This window comes from Camelina sativa, chromosome 6, assembly GCF_000633955.1.
Source record: "Camelina sativa cultivar DH55 chromosome 6, Cs, whole genome shotgun sequence".
Classification (NCBI taxonomy): Eukaryota; Viridiplantae; Streptophyta; class Magnoliopsida; order Brassicales; family Brassicaceae; genus Camelina; species Camelina sativa.
Window position 1 is genome coordinate 13,110,670 of NC_025690.1, and position 11,594 is coordinate 13,122,263.

An 11,594-nucleotide genomic window follows, 5' to 3' on the forward strand; every position below is an offset into this window, starting at 1 on the left:
ACACTGACCAAGATGTAAAATGTTAAATTTTGATAACTACTGATATATATGTTGACTATATAAAAATAAAATCTTTGATCAAAATATTTACTTTGACTTGTTTTAAATTTGTAGTGCAAAATATCTATCATTTTACAGTACATTGACCGGTGGATAACTATGAACCTGTGCACATATATATATAGAATCATGCATTACTCATCCATACAACGAAACCAAAATATATATCTTGTGTATTAGAAAAATAAATTATTTGAAAGATGAAACTTCTGCCTCTCATATCGTTCTTGCTCATTCTTCCATTGTGCTCTATAAGTAATTTGAAAATATTTTAAATCTTCTAATTGGATAGTTTTACATTTTTAATATCAAAGATCTATTTTGTTTTTTTTTAATTGATTTTACTCTTATAATCTAATAGTATGGTTGTTTATTGAATTCATTTTTTCTCTTTTAGAGTTTGGAGAGAGTCATGGAGATGGAGTTCTTCACACCGTCCAAGATTCAGTAAATTTGGTAATTAATATCAGTAACAAAAATGCATATCTTCATAGATTTTTTTTTTCTCTTATTGGTAATCAATATTTTCACTTACTTCAATATAGATCTGCATACGATAATTTTTGATTTTTTTTCACCAAACAAAAATAAAAAATAATGTAGGTTGAAGAAAGAATCCCAAAAATGATGGATTATCCAGAAAAAAACTCAAACCCAAGCCACGATAAGAAAACAAACGGTTGGGGTCGTCCTGTGAGACCACCGCCACCGCAGATGAACTATATGGATCATCAGAAAATAAACGGTTGGGGTCGTCCTGTGCGACCACCGCCACCACAGATGATTTATAAGAATCATCAGACAATCAACAGTTGGAGTATTCCACCGCCACCAAATCATGAGACAACCAACAGTTGGAGTATTCCACCACCACCGAATCATCAAAGAATCAATGGTTGGGGTCGTCCTGTCCGACCACCACCACCAATTCATCAGAGAATCAACGGTTGGGGTCATCCTGTGCGTCCACCACCGCCGCAGATGAACTACAAAAATTATGATAATGAAGCAAAGATTTAAAAGTATGATAACTATATGCTATGTGTAACTGTCAAAATAATCAAACTAAGTAAACACAATGCTACAATAAATTTGGTCAAAAAAATTTAATGGGTTGAATCCTTTTCTTGCTAAAAATTTGTTTGAATTTTTAAATTTGTTCCCTTTTAATTATCGAGATAATAAACTTATTGACTCAACATATTTGATCTACATATTCAATTCAATAAATTTAGATTGGAGAAAACTAATAAAAATATTGATACAATAGTTTTCTATATGTTTATTTATCGTTTAGTAATTATTTTGTTATTTATAATGAATTTGATAGGGAGACTTGCAAAATTAGACCCCTAACTTGAGTAAATTGCAAACCTAACCACCTCTTTTTCTCTTTCCAACATTTGCTACTTTCTCCCAAATAAATCTTTATGTGTTCATTGTATTCACAAAAATGCCATTATTTGTGATTTATTTGAATTTCTTGCGAAAATATTTATTACATCCATATCCTCATCTTCTTTTTTATTTACGGTTGTGCCACCGTCATCAGTTTTCCAACAACCATGAACAACCAAATTTGAAGCTCTTAAAGCTTCAACAACCTGAATTTGTAAGCTTAAATAACACTCAATGCTATGAGAACTTCATTTTCTTTCATCTCCTCTCCATTTTAATTTAAGAAAATTTGCAAGTTCATTCATCTTGTTATATGTCATGATTCCTGGATAGTGATTAAATTGGCAATGGGTTTCTTCCATGGTGACTTAAGACGACGTCCTCGGTGTTTGACATTGCAAACAACCACCGTAAGGTTATTTTCCGGTAGATTTCATGATTTTCCTTGTGTTTTTGCCGAAATTAGATTTCATTTGTTAGTCCAACCGTCATAATATCATGTAAAGTCTACTATGTGGTCAGTTTTGCAATTTAAAATTTATCGAGTTTCGAGCCCGTAGACTAAAATTTTAATCTCATTAATTTCATTTGAAAACAAAAAAATATGGTTTAGACTGCATTATAATATTTCTAACGGATACTTCGTTTGCAGTCTACTAAGGTGTATTTTTGCAATAGACCAAATTCTTGACTTTTCAGTTATGAGTGTCAGACGAAGTCTTCTCAGGATGATAAAATAGTAGACTTCTATAGTGGCTATTTTTTGGGTTGACCAAAATATAAAAGCATTGACCATAATATTATTAATATAAAATTAGTTGACTGCAAAAGAAGTCTACTAGTTAAAAAATAAAAATGTTGGTCAACCCCAAAAATGACCACGACAGACTGCAAACGAAGTCAACATTCCTGGAGACTTTGTACGTAATCTAATTGGCGAAAGTCAAACTTGTTCAATTGCAAAACTAACCACATAGAAGTTTACTTTTTCTAGTTGACGGATAGATGAAGTCTACTCGTTAGCTAAGTGTCTACTACAAAGTGTAACATCCGCGAACCGGAATCCCGGTTTGGGATGTGCATCGATCGATGCTGGAGGAGCATCGGTCAATGCTGACTCAAATTCCTGCGTTTTGACTTAAGTTAAATGCTGCGTTTTGGGCAAAGGGAAAGGAAAAAAACCCTTAAGTCGTTCTTTTGTCTCATTAGACGAATTTAGCCGTTTTTGAGAGAAAAGAGAAGAGAGAAAGTGTTCTTGAGCGTTCTTGAGGTTTTTGGGAGATTTCAAGTTGTTCCTGTAGAGTTCTGTAGCTGGGATCATTGTAGGAGCTTCCTAGAAACGTTTTCTTCCTGTGTTTGGGTCGGATTCCTTCTGTGGCAAAGCTAAGTGCATGACCATGGCTTATCTAAGCTGGAGATTACTCTGATCTGTTTGTTTCTGTGTAGTTAGGCTTGCTAGTATGTTATTTGAGGCATTAGGAAGCTCTCTTGCGGCTTGGGATCGATTCTTGTGGTTGCAGGAACGAAGATCCGGCAATAAGCTTCGGGGAAAACAATGCTCGGCATGAGCATCGGTCGATGCACTATGTGCGTCGGTCGATGCTAGTGCGAGGACGGCGCAGTTTAACCTAGGAGGATCGGTCGATGCCATGTGGAGGCATCAGTCGCTGCGATTAGGGTTTCCGCGTGATGTCGAGCATGTGTCGATCGATGCAAGTGAACCTGGTATCGATCGATGCATATCTTGTGTCGGTCTATGCTGGTCCCTGATGGTGTCGGTCAATGCAATCTTGTGTCGGTCGATGCAGAGCCTGGTTTGGTTGTTGATTGTTGTTTGATGGTTAGAGTATCTCTATTGCTTGTGTTTATAGCCCAGTAGATGGGAGGATTGCCTTACTGAGTGTTTATAAAATACTCATGCATTGCAATTTGTGTTTGTGATGCAAGTAAAGGCAAAGTGTGATCGTGGAATCAAGGCAATAAAGAGGAGTATGTTCTAGTGGTTCGCTTGGTTTTCTGGCTTTTGTTAGGTTGCTAGAGTTGAGTCCTAGAATGTTGTTTAGGATTGCTGGTTCTCTGTTTTATGCTGTTTGGATTATTTGTTTACGATTTAGTTTAATGTTGGTTATTGGAATGGTTACGATTTATTTATTGGATAATTATTTGGATATTGGTATATGTTATTTTCGCTGTTGGTTGTGTTTGTGGCTAGGTGGCTAGTGGATATGAGACCACTAGTTGTAGTTTATTTATTTATTTTTTATTTTTTATTAAAAAAAAACGGGTCAGGTCGTTTCAGTTTGGTATCAAAGCCCTTACGGTTCTAGGTTTGGGTTCACTAGGTTTCTGTTGTTGATGTTGGGATTGCATGTCATGATTGATTATGTGAGTTAGTCAATTGTGAGTGGCATGGAGTCCTAGAACATCCTCTTCGAGCCTATAGTGTGATTCCACGGTGAGTTCATGTTTTTTTTTGTGTTCCGTTAATTGTGTGCTTAGCCTTCTGTTCATGGTAGTGCAGATGGTTAGAGAGGATGATGTTGCTGGTCGTGGTCGTGCACGCGGACGTGGTCGTGGACGCGGACGTGGTCGTGGTAGGGGGAGAGCCCCAGAGTCTAGTGTGACCGAGGACCAGAGTGTGACAGCAGAGGGTGTCGGCGAGTCGCAGGGTGTCCAGGGGGTTTCCGTGAGTGTGGCTGGAGGGGGCGGTGTTGATGCTCCAGTGGCTGGTGATGTTAGGGCTCCAGGTGCGGGAGTTCCAGTGGGTGGAGTCCCGGGTGTCGACCCAGCGGGTTTGCTAGCACATTTGATTGAGCGGTTGCCGCCAGTGGCACCGGCTCAGGCTCAGGTAGTGCCACCAGTAGTGGCGGAGGAGTGGCAGCGAGTTGCGGCGGATGTGGGGGTCCATTCTCATTATATCAGCATGCTGACAAAGATGGGTCATATTCGTACCGAGCGGTTTTTGGGAGGTACTGATCCTATCGTTGCGGAGGCATGGAGGACGAGTGTGGAACGTAACTTCCATACTCTGAGATTTCCTGAGGAGTTTTGGGTGGACGTTGGGGTCCACCATTTGACTGGTGATACTCAGTTGTGGTGGAGTTCTGTGGCAGCCAGGAGAGTGCAGAGGGAGAAGACTTGGGCTGACTTCGTCTTGGAGTTCAACCGCAAGTATTTCCCTAGAGAGGCACTTGATAGGTTGGAGGTGCAGTTCTTTCAGCTAGCTCAGGGGACTCGGTCAGTGCGGGAGCTTGACTTGGAGTTCAGTCGACTTCTGAGGTATGGGGGTCGGTATATGGAGTTTGAAGAGGCTCAGATCAGGAGATTTTTGAGGGCTGTACGTGACTATCTGAGGTTTCACTGTAGAGGGTGGAGTTATGCTACGCGTGCAGAGCTGGTTGAGACTGTAGCAGGGATTGAGGAGGATATCCGGACCCAGTCGGTAGCGGCTAGCCCAACAGTTCAGCCTAGTAGGGCTCAGTATCAGGGGGTTCTAGCAAGGGCGGCAAGCCTGCGCAGGGAAACAAAAGGGAATTGGGAGGTTACGCAGAGGCCGGGTGGTCAGAGTTGCTTGGGGTGTGGAGGCAAGGATCACAAGGTTTCTAGCTGTCCCAAGAGGAGTGCTCCGTCGGCAGCAGATCGTGTGTGCTATCATTGCAGGGAGCCAGGGCACATCGGGCCCTATTGTCCCAAGTTGTATCCGGTAGCAGTGGCAGCGTTGCAGCAGGTGCAGTCAGGAGGGCAGCAGGTGGCACAGATTGAGCAGGCGCCACGGGTTCACACAACTGTCGAGACTGGTGGAACCAATGCCGGGGCAATCACTAGTGGGAGGGTTTAAGTCTCATGTTATGTTTGATTCTCGAGCTACTCATAGCTTCATTACCCCGGAGTGTGCAGAGAGTGCGGGTATTGTGGGAGATCCCGGAGAGCGTACAAGACTTGTCATTGGTAGAGCGAGGGGTATTGATATTCAGATCGCGCGAGAGTCTTGGCCTGCGGATTTGCTTATCAGCCCAGTGGAGCTGTATGACGTCATCTTGGGGATAGAATGGTTGCATCGACATATGGTTCATCTGGATTGTCACTGGGGTAGAGTGGAGTTTGAACGCTCAGGAGGGAAGTTGGTTTATCAAGGGATTAGACCGACTTTGGGGAGTCTCGTGATCTCGGCCATTCAGGCTGGGAAGATGATCGAGAAGGACCGTGAGACTTATTTGGTTACTATATTTATGCTAGAGTCAGTGGGGAAGTCTACGGTTAGCGGTATTCCGGTTGTGGAGGAGTTTGAGGATGTGTTCCAGTCATTGCAGGGATTACCACCTTCTCGGTCTGATCCTTTTACGATTGAACTAGAACCAAGGACGACACTATTATCCAAGGCTCCTTACAGGATGACTCTAGCAGAGATGGCAGAGCTGAAGAAGCAGCTAGAGGATTTGTTGAGCAAGGGTTTCATCCGTCCTAGTGTATCACCGTGGGGAGCGTCGGTGTTATTCGTTAAGAAGAAAGATGGGAGTTTCCGCTTGTGTATCGATTACAGGGGTCTCAACCGGGTCACTATGAAGAACAAGTACCCTCTGTCGAGGATCGATGAGTTGTTGGATCAGTTGAGAGGTGCGACTTGGTTCTCCAAGATAGATCTGGCGTCGGGTTATCATCAGATCCGGATAGATGAGGCGGATGTTAGGAAGACTGCTTTCAGGACGAGGTATGGGCATTACGAGTTTGTGGTAATACCATTTGGGTTGACTAACGCACCAACTGCGTTTATGATATTGATGAACAGCGTGATTCAGGAGTTTCTGGACGTGTCTGTCATCATTTTCATCGACGACATCCTGGTTTATTCTAAGAGTCCTGAAGAGCATGCAATGCATTTGAGGGAAGTCCTGGAGAAGCTGCGAGAGCAGAAGTTGTTTGCTAAGCTGAGCTAGTGTAGTTTCTGGCAGCGTGAGATGGGTTTTCTGGGTCACATTGTGTCTGCAGATGGGGTTTCTGAAGATCCGGAGAAGATTCAGGCTATCAGGGATTGGCCTAAACGTAAAATGCCACGGAGATCAGGAGATTTCTCGGGTTGGCAGGGTTTTACAGGAGATTTGTGCAGGGGTTTGCGAGCAGAGCACGTCCTATGACTAAGTTGACGGGGAAGGATCTCCCTTTTGTCTGGTCACAGGAGTGGGAGGAGGACTTTACAAGCTTGAAGGAGATGTTGACTACTACTCCGGTGTTGGCTTTGCCGTAGCAGGGAGTAGGTTTGGGATATGTGTTGATGCAGCATGGGAAGGTGATTGCCTATGCTTCGCGGCAGTTGCGGAAGCATGAGGACAACTATCCTACTCATGACATGGAGATGGATGCTGTGGTTTTTGTCCTGAAGATTTGGAGATCTTATCTTTATGGTGCAAAGGTACAAGTGTTTACAGATCATAAGAGCCTGAAGTACATATTCACTCAGCCCGAGCTGAACTTGAGGTAGACGCGGTGGATGGAGCTGGTGGCGGATTATGATATGGAGATAGCCTATCATCCTGGTAAGGCTAACTTGGTTGCAGATGCTTTGAGTCGGAAGCGGGCGGCTTCGGCTCAGGAGTAGGATATAGATTCTCTGGTAGGAGAGCTCAGTGCGTTGAGCTTGTGTGCGGTTTCTCAGGAGCCGTTGGGTTTGGTTGCTGCTGATAGAGCAGATTTGTTGAGCAGAGTGCGGTTGGCTCAGGAGTCGGTTTTGGGGCGGGTGAATGCCTCAAAGGATATTGATTCAGAGTATCAGGTTTTGGCTAATGGTACAATTCTGGTGCATGGGCGGATCAGTGTGCCCAAGGATTAGGAGTTGAGGCAGGAGATTCTGAGAGAAGCTCATGCTAGCATGTTCTCTATTCATCGAGGAGCGACTAAGATGTACCGAGATCTCAAGAGGTACTATCACTGGGTCGGGATGAAGAAGGACATGGCTAGTTTGGTTGCGAAGTGCGATGTGTGTCAGTTAGTGAAGGCTGAGCATCAGGTATCAGGTGGTTTGCTGAAGAGTCTTCCCATTCCAAAGTGGAAGTGGGATATGATTACTATGGACTTCGTGGTAGGTTTGCCAGTGTTCAGGACATTTGATGTTATTTGGGTCATTGTGGACCGGTTGACTAAATTGGCACATTTTCTGGCCATTAAGAAGACTGATGGAGCAACGGTCTTGGCTAAGAAGTAAGTGAAGGAGATAGTCAGGTTGCATGGGGTGCCAGCGAGTATTGTGTCTGATAAGGATTCCAAGTTCACTTCGGTGTTCTGGAGGGCATTTCAGGCAGAGATGGGCACTAAGGTGCATATGAGTACAGCTTATCATCCCCAGACAGATGGACAGTCAGAGAGGACGATCCAGACGTTGGAGGATTTGCTGAGGATGTGTGTGCTGGATTGGGGTGACCATTGGGCAGATCATTTAAGCTTGGTAGAGTTTGCTTATAACAACAGTTACCAGGCGAGTATTGGCATAGCACCTTATGAGGCTTTGTATGGGAGGCCGTCTCGTACACCGTTATACTGGACTCAGGTGGGGGAGAGGAGCATGTACGGGGCAGATTTTTTTCAAGAGACCTCGGAGAAGATTCGGGTTCTCAAGCTGAACATGAAGGAAGCTCAGGATCGGCAGAGGAGTTATGCCGATAGGAGGAGGAGAGATCTTGAGTTTCAGGTTGGAGCTAGAGTGTACCTCAAGATGGCCATGTTGCAGGGTCCGAACAGGTCTTTGACTGAGACTAAGTTGAGTCTGAGGTATATGGGCCCGTTCAGAGTGATTGAGCGAGTTGGACCGGTGGCATATAGACTGGAGTTACCTGAGGTTATGCGTGCTTTCCATAAGGTTTTCCATGTGTCTATGTTGCGGAAGTGTCTCCGTGATGATGATCAGTTGTTGGCTAAGAATCCTGAGGATCTTCAGCCTAACATGACTTTGGAGGCGAGACCATTGAGGGTTCTCGGGAGGAGGATCAAGGAACTTCGGAAGAAGAAGATTCCTTTGATGACAGTCCTTTGGGACTGTGATGGTGTTGAGGAGCAGCCTTGGTAGCCTGAGGCGAAGATGAAGGCAAGGTTTAAGAAGTGGTATGAGAAGCAAGCCGCGACTTGAGCTTGTCTAGCCTGGTCCCATCTGTAATCCGTGGCTGGAGCGGGAATGGAGTATTCCAGCCCATCTCTCTTGTTTACTTTGTCGCTCGGGGTACAAAGTTTCCGCGAGGTAGTGTGTTGGAGGAAAGTTTCCTGTTTTAGAAGTTTCTGTACGTGGAAAGTTTCCAGAAGTGGAAAGTCTTATGTGAGTTGGAATTTGTCCATTTTGTAGTGGCAGAGGGCCTTGGAGGGGCTTGTGTGGCCTTAGTGGCGGACTTTTGAGTCGTTGCGCCGTGTGTGGCGGTCTTTTGAGTTATTGTGTGGCCTTTGTGGCAGACTGTTTAGCCGTTGTGTGGCCTTTATGGCGGACTGTTTAGCCATTGTGTGGCCTTTGTGGCGGGCTGTTTAGCCATTGTGTGGCCTTTGTGGTGGGCTATTTAGCCAATTGTGTGGCCTCTGTGGCGGGCTGTTTAGCCAGAGTGCCTGTTGAGGCAGTCCTTCGGGACAGATGGTCTTTGTGATGGTCTTTCGGGACGAGTGGCCTTGGTGGCGGTCCTTTTTAGGACATTTGTNTAGAGATCTGTAGCTGGGATCGTTGTAGGAGCTTCCTAGGAACGTTTTCTTCCTGTGTTTGGGTCGGATTCCTTTTGTGGCAGNTGAGGGGATATGTGGTTGGTAGGACATCGTGTTGTCTTACGCGAGCAACAAAAAGGAAACGTGGATAGGGATAGGACTCAGACGTGTTCGGAATTGTTTGCTCGCGACTTTTGGGGAACTTAGGTCCTCCTAGTACCTTCATATTCTAAGACTTTGTGGCTTGGGAGTATGGCTGGTATATCGACTTCGGATGACGATTCAGGGGCACGCTGTAGGGTGGCAACCCGAGAGACGAGTATTGGACTCCCTTATATATATTATGGCAGGCGCGCTTAGGCCCGATGAGGAGCCAATATTATGGGAAGCAGACTTCGGTCTGATGAGGAGCCAATAAAAACTCAAGGTTTAGGCCTGTGAGTAAAAAGGAGAGTCCAAAAGTCGAGAGCAAATAATGCCTGGAGCGTGAGTCTATCGCCTAGAGGTGACCTTTCGTATATCGGTCGGAAGAGTGCAGGCCGTGGAGACGGTAGCACGGGAGTCCTTGGCTGAGTGTTGTTTGAGATTCGAGGACGAATCTAAATTGGTGGGGGAGAATTGTAACATCCGCAAACCGGAATCCCGGTTTGGGATGTGCATCGATTGATGCTGGAGGAGCATCGGTCGATGCTTACTCTATTTCCTGCGTTTTGGGCAAAGGGAAAGGAGAAAAACCCTTAAGTCGTTCTTTTGTTTCATTAGACGACTTTAGCCGTTTTTGAGAGAAAAGATAACAGAGAAAGTGTTCTTGAGCGTTCTTGAGGTTTTTGGGAGATTTCAAGCTGTTCCTGTAGAGATCTGTAGCTGGGATCGTTGTAGGAGCTTCCTAGGAACGTTTTCTTCCTGTGTTTGGGTCGGATTCCTTTTGTGGCAGAGGTAAGTGCATGACCATGGCTTATCTAAGCTGGAGATTACTCTGATCTGTTTGTTTCTGTGTTGTTAGGCTTGCTTGTATGTTATTTGAGGCATTAGGAAGCTTTCTTGCGGCTTGGGATCGATTCTTGTGGTTGCAGGAACGAAGATCCGACGAGAAGCTTTGGGGAAAACAATGCTCGATATGAGCATCGGTCGATGCACTATGTGCGTCGGTCGATGCTAGTGCGAGGACAGAGCAGTTTGACCTAGGAGCATCGGTCGATGCCATGTGGAGGCANTACTCTATTTCCTGCGTTTTGGGCAAAGGGAAAGGAGAAAAACCCTTAAGTCGTTCTTTTGTTTCATTAGACGACTTTAGCCGTTTTTGAGAGAAAAGATAACAGAGAAAGTGTTCTTGAGCGTTCTTGAGGTTTTTGGGAGATTTCAAGCTGTTCCTGTAGAGATCTGTAGCTGGGATCGTTGTAGGAGCTTCCTAGGAACGTTTTCTTCCTGTGTTTGGGTCGGATTCCTTTTGTGGCAAAGGTAAGTGCATGACCATGGCTTATCTAAGCTGGAGATTACTCTGATCTGTTTGTTTCTGTGTTGTTAGGCTTGCTTGTATGTTATTTGAGGCATTAGGAAGCTTTCTTGCGGCTTGGGATCGATTCTTGTGGTTGCAGGAACGAAGATCCGACGAGAAGCTTTGGGGAAAACAATGCTCGATATGAGCATCGGTCGATGCACTATGTGCGTCGGTCGATGCTAGTGCGAGGACAGAGCAGTTTGACCTAGGAGCATCGGTCGATGCCATGTGGAGGCATTGGTCGATGCGATTAGGGTTTCCGCGTGATGTCGAGCATGTGTCGATCGATGCAAGTGGAAGCATCAGTCGATGTAAGTGGAAGCATCGGTCGATGCAAGTGGAAGCATCGGCCGATGCAAGTTAACCTGGTATCGATCGATGTTGGTTCCTGATGGTAAAGCTAAGTGCATGACCATGGCTTATCTAAGCTGGAGATTACTTTGATCTGTTTGTTTCTGTGTTGTTAGGCTTGCTAGTATGTTATTTGAGGCATTAGGAAGCTTTCTTGCGGCTTGGGATCGATTCTTGTGGTTGCAGGAACGAAGATCCGGTAAGAAGCTTTGGGGAAAACAATGCTCGGCATGAGCATCAGTCGATGCAATATGTGCGTAGGTCCATGCTAGTGCGAGGACGGCGCAAGTTAACCTAGGTTCATCGGTCGATGCCATGTGGAGGCATCAGTCGCTGTGATTAGGGTTTCCGCGTGATGTCGAGCATGTGTCGATCGATGCAAGTGAACCTGGTATCGATCGATGCATATCTTGTGTCGGTCGATGCTGGTCCCTGATGGTGTCGGTCGATGCAATTTTGTGTCGGTCGATGCAGAGCCTGGTTTGGTTGTTGATTGTTGTTTGATGGCTAGAGTATCTCTATTGCTTGTGTGTATAGCCCAGTATATGGGAGGATTGCGTTACTGAGTGTTTATAAAATACTCATGCATTGCAATTTGTGTTTGTGATGCAGGTAAAGGCAA

General features: G+C 45.0%; 1 protein-coding gene across 1 annotated transcript; it reads left to right on the forward strand.

The window, feature by feature from the left end:
• LOC104791154 (splicing factor 3B subunit 4-like) lies at window positions 224–1,150 on the forward strand. The gene is made up of 3 exons (XM_010516973.1): window positions 224–315; window positions 458–516; window positions 664–1,150. Exons 1-3 carry the CDS (start codon window positions 261–263, stop codon window positions 1,078–1,080), a joined length of 531 nt encoding a protein of 176 aa, XP_010515275.1. The 5' UTR covers window positions 224–260; the 3' UTR covers window positions 1,081–1,150.

Coding starts and splice junctions, on each gene's coding strand:
- LOC104791154 (XM_010516973.1), top strand. CDS start 261: ATGAAACTTCTGCCTCTCATATCGTTCTTGCTCATTCTTCCATTGTGC. Junction 316..457: donor TCTTCCATTGTGCTCTATAA/GTAATTTGAAAA, acceptor TTTCTCTTTTAG/AGTTTGGAGAGAGTCATGGA. Junction 517..663: donor TCCAAGATTCAGTAAATTTG/GTAATTAATATC, acceptor AAAATAATGTAG/GTTGAAGAAAGAATCCCAAA.